The sequence below is a fragment of the Erinaceus europaeus genome, chromosome 4, assembly GCF_950295315.1.
Source record: "Erinaceus europaeus chromosome 4, mEriEur2.1, whole genome shotgun sequence".
Classification (NCBI taxonomy): domain Eukaryota; kingdom Metazoa; phylum Chordata; class Mammalia; order Eulipotyphla; family Erinaceidae; genus Erinaceus; species Erinaceus europaeus.
Window position 1 is genome coordinate 69,389,611 of NC_080165.1, and position 19,163 is coordinate 69,408,773.

General features: G+C 38.1%; 1 protein-coding gene across 1 annotated transcript in view; it reads left to right on the plus strand.

The window, feature by feature from the left end:
* CDC5L (cell division cycle 5 like) overlaps positions 1-19,163 on the plus strand; it is a 55,550-nt gene that overhangs the window by 29,504 nt on the left and 6,883 nt on the right. The window contains exons 12-14 of the mRNA XM_007537381.3: positions 1,501-1,581; positions 1,869-2,111; positions 5,672-5,869. Coding sequence (XP_007537443.1) covers positions 1,501-1,581; positions 1,869-2,111; positions 5,672-5,869 — 522 coding nt within the window. The remainder of the gene's footprint in view (positions 1-1,500; positions 1,582-1,868; positions 2,112-5,671; positions 5,870-19,163) is intronic.

Sequence of the window (19,163 nt, forward strand, 5' to 3'; positions counted from 1 at the left end):
CAGCCTGTCTCTCTTTTTCCCTAGTGGGGCAAGCCCCTGGGGAGGCGGGGCTCCAAGACACATGGTGGGGTCGTTTTCCCAGGGAAGTCAGGTTTATATTATGGTACAGCTCATTTCAAGATGATTTTAGAAGTTAAATAATTTCATGAACTGTGGTCCGGGAGATGGTGTAGTCGCTAAAGCACTGGATGCTCAAGTATGAGGTCCTGAGTTCAGTCCCCAGCAGCACATGTACCAGAGTGATGTCTGGTTCTTTTTCTCTCTTGTCTTTCTCATTAACAAATAAATAAAATCTTTAAAAAAAAAAAAACAATAAAACTTAAAAAATAGTTTCATGAACTTGGAGTAAGAATGGTATCACTGGAAATCTTATTTTGTTTTGTTTTATTTTGTTCATCTTTTTTTGCTTCCAGGGTTATTGCTGAGGCTGGTTGCCTGCACTATGACTCCACTGCTCCTGGCGGCCATATTTTCCATTTTTATTGGATAGACAGAGAGAAATTGAGAGGGGAGGGGAGGAAGAGGGAGAGAGAAAGATAGACACCTGCAGACCTGCTTCACCGCTTATAAAGTGACCTCGTTGCAGGTGGGGAACTGGAGGCTTGAACCGGGACCCTGTGTCAGCCCTTGCACTTCGTACTATGTGTGCTTAACCCAGTGTGCCACTGCCCGACCCCCAAAATCATATTTTAGAGGGAAGCCACATGAATGTGATTTTTTGGGGGGATGGGTAATAGAAGATACTATTTTTTTGTATTTGGTTCTCTTAGCTACTTTGACTTACATTTACTCTGAAATGATGTGAAATTCTAGTGTTTTGCTGCACATTAATTCATAATGTAAGAATTAGGAAACAACACGTGATTGGCTTTTATTTTTTTAAAAAAAATTTATTTATTTTGTTGCCCTTGGTTTTTTTTATTATTGTTGTTGTTATTGATGTCTTTGTTGTTAGATAGAACAGAGAGAAATGGAAAGAGGAACGGAAGACATAGAGAGGGAGAGAAAGATAGAAACCTGCTGACCTGCTTCACCGCCTGTGAAGCGACTCCCCTGCAGGTGGGGAGCCGGGGGCTCAAACTGGGATCCTTACTCGGCCCTTGCGCTTTGTGCCACGTGTGCTTAACCTGCTGCGCTACTGCCAGCCTCGCCATGATTGGCTTTTTAAATAAAAAGCAGTAACTTTTGGAGGTAAAGGGTTGTGTTGAAAGAGGAATAATTAAGATTTCCCTCCAAGTTTGTTGATTGTCAGTTATTCAAGAAAAGAATGATTATCTGATGGATAGAACCTTGCTTTCGTACAGATATTGGGAGCTTTTTGATTGTAAACAGAATAAATTGATTAATTTTTGTTGTCACATTGCCTTTCTGCAAATTTACACAGATATCTTCAACTTTAGCTCTTACATACATGTTTTATAAATTAAAGTATTTTCAACTTCAGTGAAATGTGTCAGACACTGTGTAACTTCAATAATGGATATGAAAATAAATTTTTAGGCCATACGAGATGCAGAGCGTGTAAAGGAAATGAAACGAATGCACAAAGCTGTCCAGAAAGATCTGCCAAGACCTTCAGAAGTAAGTACTAGAATTTCTCGCTCAGGGAGTTTTAAGTTTCCTTTTATGTGATTGATGCTTTTTATATCATTCATAAACTCTGTAAAACAAAAGTTATATTTACTTTCTGAAATATAGTAAGGTAGTTCTCATATCCAGTCTTTTAAATGTTTTACTGGTAAAAATAGTAATTTAGAAGAAAATATTTTTTTGAAAATATAAAGTAGCTGTTTATCTTATGCTAGGATAGTAATAAGATTAATATGCTGCATTAATGTTCGGTGTTTGTATTCACTTTAAAATCACAGGTAAATGAAACTATTCTGAGACCTTTAAATGTGGAACCGCCTCTAACAGATTTACAGAAAAGCGAAGAACTAATAAAAAAAGAAATGATCACAATGCTTCATTATGATCTTCTACATTACCCTTATGAACCATCTGGAAATAAAAAAGGAAAAACAGTTGGATTTGGTACCAATAACTCAGAGCATGTTGGATATCTAGAACATAACCCTTATGAAAAGTTCTCCAAGGAAGAGCTGAAAAAGGTATAATTGAGCAGGAATATATCTGTTTCGAAGAGGAATATATCTAAGCAGGAATATATGTCAGTTACTGTGTATCATAGACAAATATTAACTTATTATTTTTTTATTTGTGTATTCCGTTTTGTTGCCCTTGTAATTATTATTGTTGTTATTGATGTCATTGTTGGGTAGGACAGAGAGAAATAGAGAGGAGGGGAAGACAAGGAGAGAAAGATAGACACCTGCAGACCTGCTTCACTGCTTGTGAAGCGACTCCCCTGCAGGTGGGGAGCTGGGGACTCAAAACAGGATCCTTAAGCCAGTCCTTGTGCTTTGCACCACCTGCGCTTAGCCTGCTGCGCTACTGCCCAACTCCCACATTAACTTATTTTTTAAAAAAATACTTGTTTATTTACAGGATAGATACAGAGAAATTGAGAGGGAAGGGAGAAATATAGTGGGAGAAAGACGGACACCTGCAGCCCTGTTTCAGTGCTCATAAAGCTTCCCCCTGCATGTGGGGACCAGGGGGTTGTACCCAGGTCTTTTGTTCATGGTAAATGTGTGCATTCAATCAAGTGTGCCACTACCCAGCCCCCAATTTTTCCCCCTTTAGTCTTTGTCCCTGAGAGGCAGTGATAGAACGATTAATTTGGTATTGGGATTGGCAAATTAATCTGTTTATGGGAAAAAGCAGATCCATCTGTTTTTGTTTTTTTTTTTCTTTTGGTCTTTTTGTCTTCTCTGCTGCATGTTCCTTTCTGCATGATTTCCCTATTGCAACATATATCTTTGTTATAGAATTTTTAGAAAAGAGGAAAGAATTCAAGTTTAATTTTTAATAATTTTTCCCTTCTGAGTAATTTTGAATTACTCTTTTTTATTAACTGTGATGGGAAACTGACATCTCTTGAGTTTTTGTGCAAGTACATTTTAATCATTGAACCAAGGTTATGAATCACACTATGAACTCCATACTTGGACTAGTTTCTTCTTTCTAGAGTGAGAATATGAGGAGGAGATAGAATTTAGAAAGTAAATTTTCTAAAATTTATTGTATATTCAAAAAATTGAAATAAGGATTACCTTATTGTTAAAGAGAGTCTGTTGGGAATGGGTTCTAATAGAAGTGTTGAAAATAGTAATTGCAGAGTTATTTGGAATTGTATGAAACTATTACGTAGTACTTTAAATATTCTCCCTTAATTTATTTCTTATGTTACTCTTTGTTTCTAATAGAATTGAAGTAATTATGTAGCAGATCCTTTAAGAATAACTTATAGGTAATTCAACTTTATAATTGCAAGAAGTGAATTTGTAAATATTTACTAAGTTCAGTTTTAGGATAAAATACCATTTCTCTTACAATAAAGTGTCAGATTTTAATTAAATGTGTTCAAGTTGATTTCTTTTATTTCCACTAAGTGGTGTTATTTGAAAGTATTCATCCTTTATCTTTTTTCTTAATTTATTTATTCCCTTTTGTTGCCATTGTTGTTTTATTGCTGTAGTTATTATTGTTGTTATTGATGTCGTTGTTTTTGGATAGGACAGAGAGAAATGGAGAGAGGAGGGGAAGATAGAGAGGGGGAGAGAAAGATAGATACCTGCAAACCTGCTTCACCGCCTGTGAAGCGACTCCCCTGCAGGTGGGAAGCCAGGGCCGAACCGGGATCCTTACGCCAGTGCTTGCGCTTTGTGCCATGTGCGCTTAACCTGCTGCGCTACCGCCCAACTCTCTATCCTTTATCTTTTATAATCATGATTTTTCTTCTTTCTTTCTTTCTTTCTCTCCCTCCCTCCCTCCCTCCCTCCCTCTCCCTCCCTCCCTCCCTTTTTTTTTTTTTACCAGAGCACTGATCAACTCTGGTTTATGATGGTGTTGGGGATTGAATCTGGGACTTAGGAGCCTCAGGCAAGGCATTAGTCTCTTTGCATAACCACTATGCTATCTATCCCCTCCCCGTCATTATTTTTCTTTGTTTAGAATTTTTATATATTTTTGGTCTGTGTTTATTTCCTGATGTTACTAGATCATTGAGAACTTAAATTTTTTAAAAAAAATTATTGGACAGAGAGAAATTGAGAGGGAAGAGGGAAATAGAGAATGAAAGAGACAGACACCTGCAGCTTTCCCTCTGCAGGTGGGATCCAGAGGCTTGAACCTGGGTCCTTCGGCATTGTAATATGAGCTTTTAATTAGGTGTGCTATTGCCTGGCCCCCACTGAGAACTTTATATAAAGCACAAGAAGTGGTAGTCAGTTTTTCATGAGCCATAAAGAAGAGGTCATGTGATATGATTATGAAGGCATCATTTGATCCTAATAATAAACATGTTAGATAAGTATTTCTATTTTGCTGATGAGGAATAGACCTAGAGAAGTCAAGCAAATTCAGAAAGCTAATGGTAAAGGCTGTAATTTGAAGGCAGTCTTCTCTAGCTTCCATCCCATTGTGCAATTCCACTACTTCTGATAGACTCCATCCCCCCGCCCCTTTAAATTTCAGACAGAGACGGATGTGGGGAGAGGAGAGCCACCACAGATCTGCTCCACTGTTCATGAAGCATCTTCTGTGGCAGGTGCTTCCATGTGGTGCTGGGGGCTTGAACATGGCTCTTTGTGCATGGTAAAGCTTGTGCTCTACCAGATCAGTTATCTCCCAGTCCTCTTAACTCTGTTTCTTTGAAAGTGAAAAGAACTGGTCTATGATCAATCACTAACTGATTTGTGCCCTTGATCTCATTCTCTAGCAATGTCAGGGATATTCCTTCAGATGAGAAAGAAATCTATGTGTCAAGAAGGAAGGAAGGAAGGAGAGAAGGAGGGCAAGAAGGAAGGAAGGAAGGAAGGAAGGAAGGAAGGAAGGAAGGAAAGAAGGGACACTCTAGGAAGTGACCCCATAAATGAAGTGTTAGACCTTTAAGCATGAGGTCCTAAATTTGATCCCTGGCATTACATGTCCTAGAGTGATGCTCTGCCTTCCCCATGTTAATTAATAATTAAATCTTCAAACAAACAAAAACCAGTCTAATTTCCCCCTTCATGACTGAAACCTGAAGTGAAACAATGGGTGGTAGATGGTAGGAACACACCGAAGCATTGGTACAGCTTGGCTTGGACATGATCCTTTCTTCTGCTAATTAGTGATGTGCTCCTTAAAAGGCTTAATCTCTCTGAACCTTAGTTTCATCACTTTAAAATGGGGTCACTGTTGTATTGTGGGTGGTTGTGATTTTGGAGATTATGTTGGTAAAACTTATAAATCCAGTTCCTGACCCTAAGTAAGATACATGAGAAAGTATTAACTGCTGTTGTTATGTGTGAAAGCAAAGGGCATTTATATATACATTTATACTATTAGAATTACATAGATGCTTGGCTTTTCAGATCAATGTATTGATCTACTGGCTTTTTAATTCATTTTTCTTAGGTGTGATTCCTCCTTTCCAGAAAATAACCAATCAACTAAAATGCCATGACTTTTTCCAGAGGAGGGAAACTGGTCTTTTTTATAAGCTCTTTGTTGATGGCAAGTATTTGTAGTACTCAAACTTAACTGAATTTATTATTGTAAATAGGCCCAGGATGTCCTGGTACAGGAGATGGAAGTGGTAAAACAAGGGATGAGCCATGGAGAACTCTCAAGTGAGGCTTATAATCAGGTGTGGGAAGAATGCTACAGTCAAGTTTTATATCTTCCTGGGCAAAGCCGCTACACTCGGGCCAACCTGGCTAGCAAAAAGGACAGAATCGAATCACTTGAAAAGAGACTTGAGGTTGGTACCCTTTCATAATTCTAATTTAATTATACTTTGGTAGAGATAATGAATGGAATGAAACTACTGCAGATAACTTTAGAAAAGTTGACCTGAGATGATTATTTATTTGTTTTGGAGTTCTTGGGGGGAAAACTATACTGAAATGCTTGATCATTCTTGATCTCCTTTATTGGTTTTTCAGAATTGCTGCTCTTCCTGTTAAAGAGTGCCTTCCAAAATGACTACAGCTCAATCAGAAGCTTTTTGATGTGGGGATAGGGAGCCAAGAAATTACCACAGACACTTAGACATTATAGATCAGTGCTAGAATAGTCTATTTTCTCTAAGGAAGGATCTCAGTGGTACCAGGGAACTAACTCTCCTTATATAGTCAAAGAAAACACATTTGAGAAATCTTTCTGTTCATTCTCCCAGTGCTAAGTTTAAGGAAGGAGTGCCATTACTTCTGTGACTACTACTCCTGCCTCCTCATGTCTGTAAATATTGAAATGTATAACAAGGGGGTTTCTTGGTATGTGATTTCTTAGTATAGTGTATGTGTCTTGACTTTGAGAATCTGTGTAGGCATTTTACACTATAGCATTTGGTGGCTCATGAATCACTAAGCTGCTTTCTAGATTGTCAGTGGTGGTCTTTAGGGATGTGTCTCAGAGTCAGGGTGGAATGAGGAGGAGAAAGGTATGGCTCAGGTAATTGTAGACAAAATGGCATCATTTTCTTTTATGTTGTTACCAGTTTATCTTTACAGAAGGTAGATTTGAAAATAAGGGTTAAAATCAGAAATAAATAGTAAAATAACTTGGGTGGTACTGGCTGTGTCAGTTTAGGGAAATGGGCAAGAAAAAGCAGCATTTCCTAAATGAAATTGTTTAAAGTCTTAGTTTTACTCCTAAGATCACATATTTGTTTATACCTTTGGGAGTATGGACCCAGGATCATTATTGGGGTGCAGAGAGATAAAGAATAGGAAAGCTATCAAGGGAGGGGATGGGATATGGAAGTTCTGGTGGTAGGAATTGTGTGGAATTGTACCCCTCTTATCCTATGACCTTGTTGGTGTTTCCATTTTAAATAAAGACTAAAAAAAAAAATTACATATATTAGCATCTAATGGCAAGTACTTGTGACTTCTTTTATCAGTTAGGGCAAAATAAAAGTTTCTGAAGTGACTTTTTAAAAAAATATTTATTTTCCCTTTTGTCCTTTTTTTTTTTTTTAATTGTAGTTATTGATGTTGTCGTTGTTGGATAGGACAGAGAGAAATGGAGAGAGGAGGGGAAGACAGAGAGGTGTTGGTCATTATGCCAGGCCCTTTGCTTTGCTTAACGCTGTGGTCTATTTGCATAATCATTGTTTTGTCTGAGACCGGCCCTGCCTGCAGGGCATTGGTTTAATCCCCATTGGTTAGATGGAAGCTTGCTACTTTCTGGCCCTTTTATCCTTTCCACCCCGCATCCTACCCATTTCCTTTTCCAACCTGCTACTTCCGCTTCAGAAAGTATAAAGGCAGTTCTTTTCTGATTAATAAAGGCAGCACTGCATTGAGTTCCTGCTCAGCCACGAGATTTCCTGGTTCCTCTCCCACGTTGCTAGGTTGGCTCCAGTCGAGTGCTCTCTGGGTGAGAGCATGTGCCCGGGAAGAAACACCTTCAGGCTAGCCCGGCAGAAAGGGAGAGAGAAAGACACCTGCAGGCCTGCTTCACCTGTGAAGTGACTCCCCTGCAGGTGGGAAGCCAGGGGCTCCAACTGGGATCCTTAACGCTGGTCCTTGTGCTTTGCCCCATGTGCGCTTAACTGCCTGACTCTGCTCAAGTAACTTTCTTCTTGGGTGAAATTTTAACAATCTAGTGCTACTGGATACTCTAGTTGTGTTGCTGACTTCCAGCAGGGTGTGCTGTTGCTTTGTGTATAAGTTTGCAGTTAATGTCAGGGAAAGCAGAATATCAGCGGTTAAATTTTAAGTTATAGTTCTGTTGTGTAGGCTTCATTTTATTAAAAAAATAAAAGGTAGTTAGCAGCATAATTTTGATCTAGTGTCAGCACTGTAATTGATTAGAAAACTGATTAGAAAACTATTTGGAAATCTTCCTTATTTATACAAATATTTAAGTGTCTTAGTTTGAAAATCTTATTTGAGGTGGATAAACTCTGGCTTAAATGGTAAAGACATTTTGTGTTGCTTAAAGTAAAGGAAAAAAGTCCCCCTTAAATCTCATTTACTTTGTTGAGGCCCTGACTTTCATGACAGCAAATAAATGTGTCACAAAATGAGTGGTGCCATAAAGTACAGTAATTTTTATTTCTATGTTGAATTGGTCTTGTGAGTTTTGAAGGGAAAAATACAGAAAGAACCACTGCTGTTCTTTTGGAGATTTATTTGGGTTGTTTATGAGCAACCATTAAAAACATGTGGTTCTCTTTGTTCAGTTCAGTACCAGGAACTGAAATCTTCCGTTGAACTATTTTTGTTGAAGGATTGGTGATTTTGGAAGAACATTCATAAAACAGTCTGAAGTAATTTTTCTTTTCTTGACTCCTGGAAAACTTACTTTATTGTTTACCTACTAGTTACTTTTACAGAATACATAATCAGATCCTCTAATTTTGTAAACTGTGCTTATTTCAAATGAAAGTTCATTAAATCTTTAGAAAGAAGAAAAGAGACTCAAAAACCCAAATAAACAAATTCTCCATTTTATTTGTATCCATCCCTAATTCAGGACTAGGTTTTTCTTAGCTTATTTTAGTTTTTGAAGACACAATTCTACTGGTTTGAAATACATAAATATTTTATTTCAATTGTGGTAATTCTTTCATCATTTCAGTTGATTGCTAAATTATAAACATTATTCAAAGTTTGTTGTGGGGAAAGAACTCCAGTTGTATTATGTAAACTAAATGCTATACTTAAATTATCCTTTCCACTCTTAGGTTCAGGGAGATATGCCTTTTTGTGCAAGCACAATACACCATGGCTGCCAGTATGTTTGATTTTTGCTGCCATGAACTTTGGAACAGTGAATCTAAATTATGGCCCTATCACAACCTATCAAGCAAGATGAAATCCAGCTTTATCGTGGTTGGTGTCTCCTAAATGGTTTAAAAAAATATGCCCCGAGGTTTATACTGGAGTAGTCTTTGAGTCTTTGCTCATGATTAATATTTGAAATTTAGGACTTAAATGAGAATTCTTTAAGATACTCATTTAAAACTCACAGAATCATCTTAGATTTTATGTAGAATGTGGTGGGTAGTACAGGGATTTTGTATGTTAAATAAATAGAATTGGAATGTAGTTATGGTCAGAATTAAATGAGAAAGACTTCTGAATTATAACCAAGCCCCTATATTTTACTGTGTTATGGAGGCAGAATTAACCTTGCCAGACATTTGTGTGTAAAATAAGGCAGCAGCAGCAGCAAACAGAAATGACAGCTCATATGAGAAAAGGAAAAGTTATGAAAGTATAACATGTCAAGACCATTTCAATCTGTTGACAAAAAGCCCTGCATTTTAATAGTTTCTGAAGGCATAATAAGTGCAGTGGTATACGAGGAGAGGAGAATTGATTTAATAAAAAATACTTAATTTCTGGGCAGGGGAGATAACGTAATGATTGTGCAAACAGATTTTCATTCCTGAGGCTCCAAGTCCCAGGTTCAGTGTTCCACACTATCATAAACCAAGAGCTGAACAGTGCTCTGGTTTAAAAAAAAAAAAAAAAAAAAAAGAAAGAAAGAAAGGGCAAACTTAATTCTAAGTTTAATTCTGAGGGAAAATTTTAAGGGAAAATTCTAAGTGTAGAAAAATTGTCATCAAATGCTCTAAGATGGAAGAACTTTAGTACTTGTACGCACTTAATCAGTGAATATTACTAAAGCTCCCTGGTGTGCTTGCCCTTATTCTAGGGCTCTGAGGATCTATCTGGGGGCAAGGCAGACTTAAGTTATCTGGAAAACCCTTAATGCAGAGGACATTTTTCTGAAGATGCCAGATAATGAGTCATTACTGTATTTGGGAAGTGCAAATAGAATTTGAAGTGTTCTAATTTGTTTCCACTTTAGGTGGAAATAGGAAATTGTCTGAAGACATACATAATTATTTCTAGTGAAATAATTTCCAGTAGGTGCAAAAGTGAAATGGGAAGTTTGAATTTAGGCTTGCCATTAAATTTAATAGTATTTGAAATAGTATCTAAAATGCTGTATTGAGGAAGTTTGGCTGAAAAGCAGATTTTTGTCATGCTAGCTATAAAAATGGAAAGGCTTTCCTTAGAGGTGGAAACTAGGTCCAGAAGTAATACTTTTCCCTGCATTTTACTGGCACAGTCAACTTAGTCAAGAAATATTATGTAACATTGATTTCCTGGAAATAAAGTAACTACTTAACCCAGATAGCACATTTAAAATTCTTCCTAGTATATTTATAGAACTTTTCATTTTGGGGGGGGGGTGCAGAGCACTGCTCAGTTCTGACTAAACTGAGGATTGAATCTGGGATCTCTTGCATGTAGGTCCAAGGTATTACGACTATGCTATCTCCCTGATCTCCCTGATGAGGACCCTAGACTTTACTGAATGGTAATGTTTAAAATTATCCTTTCCACTCTTAGATTCAGGGAGATAATGCCTTTTTTTTTTTTTTAAGCACAGTACACAATGCTACCAAGGAAGTTTTTAAAACTTCTTTATTATGTTTTATTTATTATTGAATAGAGAGAACTTGAGAGAGGAGGAGGAGGTAGAGAGGGAAAGAGACAGAAACACTTGCAGCCCTGCTTCACCATTTGTGAAGTGTACCCCCTGCAGGTGGGGACCAAGGGCTTGAACCTGGGTCCTTACGCACTGTAATGGGTACGGTACACTTAACCAGGTGCATCACTGCCTGGCCTCCTACAAAAAAAATTTTTTTTATTAATACTTTAAAGAGTAAAACTTCAAGACGAGGATTAAGTTGACAGGCAGTTGTTTTAATTTGATTTTTAAGACTTATTTCGTGTATGAAAGAAACACATTATGTGCTGTGGACATATGCAGTGCCTGGGATGGATCGTCGCACTGACACATGGAAACCATAAGCTCTGTTAGCCACCTCTCTGGGTTGCAGGGCAATTATTTGAATATTTCTTTAAAGCTATGGAGTATATGCTATGGATATTACTATGGACATATGCTGCAGTATCTTAGCAGGTGTGTTGCTATTATAAAAGGTGTAAAAGATTGTAGTGTGCCAGTAAAGTATGTTGTATACAGTTTTCCAGTGGTCTTTTGCTTATATTCCTTTGTGGATGTGTTGTGGGAGGTGAAGAATGGGGAATGTTTTCTTTCTTAAGTTCTGCTTTTTGCCATGATCCTTGAAAGCTTTCTTTGACAGATTTCGTGGTTGTTTCTAACATGAACTCTAGAGCTGGGCCAGAGATCTTCTTGGTACAGATGTGTGGCTTCTGTTATGTCTCAGTGTTGAACCGAAATGTATTCATACAGTTTGTGTGGCTTATTTCTCAGTTTAGGCTCTCATCATTGCTTTGTTAGTATAGTACATTCTTGAAAAAGTCTTGCCTTACTGCTTAGCTTGCTTTGCAGGAATGTAATCTGGTGGTTGCTAACTCTAATAGATATTGACAATAATTACTTGGATCTACATTTTAACAATGTAAAGGAGATCTCTCTGATACAGCTTAATGCTAATGGCCAACGTAGAGATTATGGGAGAGTCACTCATGAACTTTGTGAGCATTTTGGTGACTGAACCACATCTATACTACTATCGGATCATACTGCTGCATGATAGCCTAGGAAGTAGAGCTGCCATGGGCTCTGTATTTATTTTGGGTATCCTTAAACCTGTTTTTCCAGTAGTCTGAAATTATTTTCTGGGTCCCCAAGTGAGAGTTAATGAGGGATGCTCTTAACATTTCTGAACCTTACTGTAACAGACTTTAACTGAGGACAGTATTGGAGACTCCAGGATAATGTGTTTATTTTGGAATTACTTAAGTTTAGTAACCTTAACAAACTTAGTGAGTTTGAAAGTAACAATTACACTTTTATAAGTCCCAAACAGCCCCCTTTTGTAATGACCCGAGGAAACACTTATGGTTCCACTGATTCATCTCCTGGGGACCATCAGTTTTCCATTGGTCTCTGGCCAGTCCTTTTTAGACAGTTTCTCTTCTATGCATTTTAAAAATAACATATGAAGGCATATTTCTGAAAATAGTATTGGTACTTTGTAGGAAATTTTAAAAAATAGAGAAGAAAAAAAAACTACTATCCAGACGTAATAACCTTCAATATTTTGGGGTTTGTACATATGATTAATTATGATGAAAAAAAGATGAATATTTGTACATATGCTCATCTATTTATGGATAAAGGGAGGATCATATTTCAAACTAAATTGCTATCCTATACTTTTTTATTCACTAAATACAGAAGAGAGGGAGGAAGGGAGAGAAAGAAAATTTGGTTATTTGCTATTATTTAAAGTCTTCAATAATGGTTAACTTTTGTGAAATATGATTGCTCATTATATTCTTTCTGTCTGTGTTTTTTTTTTTTTTTCCTTTTCTTCCCCCAGAGTACTGCTCAGCTCTGGTTTACAGTGGTCTGGGGAATTGAACCTGGGGCTTTTTAGCCTCAGGCATGAGAGTCCCTTTGCATAAGCATTACGCTATCTACCCTACCTTAAAATATGTGTGTGTATATATTATTATTATTATTATGATTATTTTGCCTCAGGGTTATTGCTGGGGCTCGGTGCCTGCACTACAAATCCACTGCTCCTGGAAGCCATTTTTCCCATTTTGTTGCCCTTGTTGGTTGCCCTTGTTTTTGTTATTGTTGCCACTGCTCTTGTTGTTGGATAGGACAGAGAAATTGAGAGAAGAGGGGAAGACAGAGGGGGAAAGAAAGACAGACATCTGTAGATCTGCTTCATCACTTGTGAAGCTACCCCCCTGCAGGTAGGGAGCCAGGGGCTGGAACCAGGATCCTTACGCCAGTCCTTGTACCTCATGTCATGAACACGCTTAACCCACTGCGTTACCGCCCGACCCCCTGTTATATTCTTAAGTCAGTGAATTGTCTCTTTCCCTATAAAACTTTAGAGAGATTCTTATTTTCCTATAGTTTTATAGCTTAAGAATAAATTCAGAATTTAAAGATAAAAGCTGAAAAGAGTAAAAACTTTTCTCAAATATTAAATAGAACTAAGAAAAGGATTTATTTATTTATTTTTTTGAGCGACCAATGTACCACTTAACGCTAAGTTATAATAGTGCTGGAGTTTGAAACTGAGTACATAGAGAGGCTAGCATCTAAATTGGGAAAATGGATGGATATTTTCATTATGACCTTGCTTTTACATGTGTAGGATAATTGGATAGTAAACTGGTGACATTAAGCCTTTTAGTTCGACACTAGAATTTCTTTGAGTATGTTTACACTTCAGGAATTGAGGAAGGCAAAACATTTAAAGTAGGATAGATTTTAAATAGGATAGTTTTTTTTGTTTTTGTTTTTTTGTTTTTTTTACCTGAGCACTGCTCAGCTCTGGCTTATGGCAGTGTTGGGGATTGAACCTGGGACTTGAGAGCCTCAGGCATGAAAATCTCTTTGCATAACCATTATGCTATACCCCCTCCCAGGATAGATTTTTTTTTTAGGATAGATTTTTAAAAAATTTTCTTTTATTAGTGATTTAATATTGACTTACAAAATTATGAGATAACAAGGGTATAATTCCACATTGTTCCCACCACCAGAGTTCTGTGCCCCCAAACCTCATACTTAACCTCACTATGATTTATGTCATTTAATGCTATCTACAAATAACTATATCTTAGATACTGATAGGACCAGTTGATTCTGATCTATCTGTTCTAGGGTTGTAGGTAACTTAGTACTTGGGGGGGAAGAAAGGTATTTTTAGAAATGCTTTAACAGTTTAAGCCCAGTGTCAGAATTCAATTTACAAATTTGAAACATTAAGTGCATAGACTAAAGGAATTTATACTCAGAACTGAAATTTAGACAATTAAAGAATTAGATTTTAAGTAGGACAGAACTGCTTAGTTTCATTTAGTAACTGTGCTGCCAGGGCACTTAACCTCTGTGGGTATCAGTTTGTTTACCTGTAAAATTTGGATGGATAATAAGTCCCCCCCCCCCATCTATGGAAGTGAGGTGCAAGACTTAATGAGATAATATCTATATCTATCTATCTATCTATCTGTCTATCTCTATATATGTATATATATATATAGCAAACCATAGTTTCACTAATGGAAATCTTCCCATGATACCACTGTGATGCTATTGAGACTTGCCTTGGTACTATTGTTAACTAGAAGTCCCTTCACCTTAAACAACAGGGTAAATAAGTTTTTATGATAATGTTTTCAGTTTCAATTGATTTATAGAGTATGATTTATAGGCCAAATTTTGGCTAGAATAAATGAATTTGACATAGTTTATTTAGTGTTTCATATACATACTTTTTATGTTAAAGTATACATTTTATTTAGTTTACTGTTTCATATACATACTTTTTATGTTAAAGTATACATTTTTCTCCATTGTATTATTTATTACAATAAATTATTATGTTAATGCTTCATGGTTTATGGTGTATTATCTTAACACAGTAGTCTTTTATGTATTAGTAGATAGTTGAATTGAAAAAAGGAAAAACAAATCTTACTGTGGGAATTTTCAAATGTACCCCAAAGTTTACTAATATAATGAATGTATTATTAACCAGCTGTGTTGGGATAGCCTGAGGGTGCTTCTTCCCGAGCAAGTGCTCTCTGGGTTGGAGAGAACTTGACTGGAGCCAACCTAGGCTGCTGCGTGGTAGAGGGATCAGGAACTCGTGCTGGGCTAGCGTTGCAGGGGAGAGACTCTGGGACTCTCGGAGCCAGAAGGCAATCCCATGTGTGTTTAATCAGAAGAGCATCTGTATTTATACTCGCCAAGAAGGAAATAGAAGGATGGAAAACTGGATGTGATGTAGAGAGGGTGGAGCGAAAAGAGTGCAAACTAGTGGTGGAAAACAGGATGTGACTAGGAGAAGTGGTGGAGCAAAAAGAGAGTGGGAACCAGTGAGATTAAACCAGTGCCCTGCAGGCAGGGTGGTTCTCAGATAAAACAGTGATTATGTAAGTAGACCATAGCGTTAAGCAGGGGGGGAGCTGGGGGGGCAGGTGCTGGCGTACTGCCCAACACAGCTGTGAGAGTTATCAACATATAACCACTCTGGTTTCATCTATTATTTCCTTTCTTTGTGAAGCAAATTCCAGACATCATGTAATTAAAATAGTGTAGTGAATTGTATTTATTTCCCTACACATTTATTTACAGATTCATTCTCATTCATTTTTTTTGAACTGGATTGTACTTTTAAAAAATTTTATTTATTGATTATTCATGAGAAATAATAGAGAGAGAAAGAACCATACGTAACTCTGGAACATGTGCTGCTGGGGATTGAACTCAAGACACCTCATGCTTGAGAGTCCAATGCCTTATCCACTGTGCCACCTCCCAGACCACACTGGATTTCATCTTGGATATAGTCAACTGTAATTATATTAAGTATTGTTGTACTTTAAAGTTCCTAATAGTTACAGTGAATTTTAGAAAGTTTGTGCTGACATAGTGTGCAAGTTTTCATTATAACTATTTGGGGGCTTGACTTGTGATAAGTGAATGGAATATTAAACTCCACTACTAGCTTTTGTAAGACTTTTATCTGTAAGTACAGATAAAGATTTGAAAAACTTTTTCTACCATGGTTATCTCAAGCTCCGTGCCTGCATGACTCTTACTCCTGGTTGCCACTTTTCCTCTGTAGAGAGGTACATTGGCTTTAATATGCCTTGCAAGCTCCTCAGGACAGGTAATGGTGTGTGTGTGTGTGTGTGTGTGTATGAGTGGCAAGAACACAATCCTGTCTTGAGTGTACAAGAATTATTGGCACATGTGTATATGTGTGAACTGAGGAAATAGCCAAGCTGACTGAGTGTAGTCTTCCATGCCTGAAGATCCTGGTTCTTTGCTTGGTACATGCATCATTATGGCTTCTCTCACATATTTGAAACTCAGTGCAATAGATATCATATACAATATATCTTTTTTAAACTTTATAAAATGCAAGTATTGACACCATAGGATAAGAGGGGTACAGTTCCATATAATTCCCACCATCAGAACTCCGTATCTAATCCCCTCCCTTGAAATCTTTCCTATTCTTTGTCCCTCTGGGAATGGACCCAGGGGTCATTATGTGTTGCAGAAGGTGGCAAGTCTGGCTTCTGTATTTGCGTCCCCACTGAACATGGGTGTTGGCAGGTTGGTCTATACTCCCAGCCTGTCTCTTTCCCTAGTAGGGCATGGCTCTGGAGAAGCGGAGCTCCAGGACACATTGGTGGGGTTGTCTGCCGAGGGAAGTCAGGTTGGCATCATGATAGTGTTGGAACCTGGTGGTTGAAAAAGAGTTAAGATATAAGGCAGAACAAATTGTTGACTAATCATGAATCTAAAGGCAATAATATTGCAGATGAAGATTTGGGGTCTCTGTTTTGGAAAAAGCTAGTAGGTCTATTTTAGGTATATTCCAAGGGGCCGATGACCCAACTAGTTTTTGTCTGAGCTTGACATCTAACATGCGGGTGTTTCCTTATACCTAGATATCCTGCTCACCTTCTTTCTATTCCACATCCCTCAATCACTCCACAGCTAACCTTGTCATTATTTATGACTGTAAAATCTGAATAAGGATGAGAGGCTGGCATAGTTTAATGATGACTCTTTCATCACTATCAGGCCATCTGATCACTTGGAGCCCTGGTCAGGGAGCCCTGGGGTTCCCACACAGACATCGTGGGCCTAGACCTCTAGTGGATCCGTTTCACCACTGTCACTGGTCAGCTCCATCAGGAACAACATAATGGACCCCTTTGTGGGCCCCTATCAGACCTGGCCCTCAATGTGGATCAACAAGGGTAGGGAATGTCCCATTCTCCGAAGGGAGGTTGGGCAACATACTCTACCTATCACCTGAGGATGATGGGTCCTGAAATTAGTGCATCCTGGAATGTTCCTAGCCGTGACCACAGAATGCCAGATCAGATTTACAGGGATGTAGAGGTTACATAGGCTCCTGTGCTGACTGACTATGGGCCTCAGATCAAATCTGTGGGGTTTACAGTTAACAGTATTTATATATTTCCCCCATATTTGGGAGCTACTCGCTTCCCTGATTCAGCTTCCTAGTCTTTTTTCCAACTATGACACCATCTCTCTCCCTAGACAATAACTTAGGTCACCTGCATATACAATATATCTTACACACACTCTGTGAAGTGCAAACATTACAATATTTCTTAGGAAATAAAACAGCTTTTAAAAATAGTATTATACTCATACTTGTGTCTTTTCATAGTGTCAGATTTTATTGATTCAATAACACACAAAGGAAAGCAGATTGAGTAGTTTGATATCAAGCAAACCAAATGGTGCAGGGAGAGTACAGCATTGGTAAACTCAGGAGCCAGAGAGCTTGGTCAGCTGGGCTTCAGCTGTCACTATCCAGGTAGGAGACCCAGACACTGGGTTATTGTCATATTGGAGAGGGGAGAGGGAGTTTGTATTGTTTACAGTTTGTGGCAATGAGGGAAGTCATGTTTAAACAGTCCAGTTTTCGTAACATTTTTCTGGGCTGAAGTTTAAAATCATAGCAGGTGTTCTTGGCAATTGAAAAACACCTTAAATTTATGGTTAACTGATGGTTGTAATTGGTTTGGGCGCTCACAGCAATCCCTTGGGGGGGAGTGGGTTGTCCTTTTTTACAACTTAGTTTTCAAACATTCATCAAAACAAGCTATCAAAATGGAGTAACTTATGCGCTATATGTTTGGTTTTATACTCTGCTGAACTTTAGTGTTTCTCTGTATGTTGAATGTGGGACTGGGCGTTTGGACTGATTTACCTCTGGTTCTTTCATATATGCATGTACACTTGTATTTGAGATTTATTGGACCAGAAAAAGGCCACCCACTGTAAGCTTTATTTTCCTTTTAAAATGGAATTGAGCAGTATACACTGACTATATTACAAAGCATGCAGATAGCTTCCTTTGCACTTTACTAATTAGATGGAAGATGTAATTAAGTTAAAATTAACTTAATTGTGTTCTTTTTAGTGACTAAATAGTTATTTGACTAAGCAGTCTTTTCTTGTATTTATTTATTTATTTTTAATTTTTATTTATAAAAAGGAAACACTGACAAAAACCATAGAATAAGAGGGGTACAACACCACACAGTTCCCACCACCGGAACTCCGTACCCCACTCCCTCCCCTGATAGCTTTCCTAGTCTTTTAAAATTTTTTTTATATTTATTTATTCCCTTCTGTTGCCCTTGTTGTTTTATTGTTGTTGTTATTGATGTCATTGTTGTTAGAACAGAGAAATGGAGAGAGGAGGGGAAGACAGAGGGGGAGAGAAAGATACACACCTGCAGACCTGCTTCACCGCTTGCTCCCCTGCAGGTGGGGCTCTGGGGACTGGAACCGGGATCCTTGAGCTGGTCCTTGTAGCTTTCTTATTCTTTAGCCCTCTGGGACAATGGACCCAGGGCCATTATGGGGTACAGAAGGTGGAAGGTCTGGCTTCTGTAATTGCTTCCCCACTGAACATGGGTGTTGACAGTTGATCCCTACTCCCAGCCTATCTTTTTCTTTTCCTAGTGGGACAGGGCTCTGAGGAAGCAGGGCTCCAGGACATATTGATGGGGTCATCTTGTAGATATTTAGTAGGCCTATTTTAGTTATATTCCAAAGGGCCCATGACTATACTAGTTTTTGTGTTTGTTTGTTTTTCCCTGAGCCTGACATCTTGGTGAATCTAAGTAATTGTCTGGGGAGATGATGTCATGACTAGGAAAAGGACCAGAAAGCTAGATCAGGGAAAAGAGTAGCTCCCAAGTATGGGAAAGATGTATAAATATTGTTGACTGTAAACCCCATCGATTTGATCTGATCGGGGTCCTATATTCATCTTAGGAGCCTTTGTGACCTCTGCATCCCTGTAGATCTGAGCTCACATTCTGTGGTCATGAGTAGGTATGTTCCAAGCTGCCCCAATATAGACCCATCTTCCTCAGGTGGAAGATAGAGTATGTTGTACAGCCTCCCTTCAGAGGATAGAACATTCTCTACCGTTGTTGATCCATGTTTGAGGGCTAGGTCCTATGGGGCCTATTGTGTTGTTCCTGATAGAGATGACC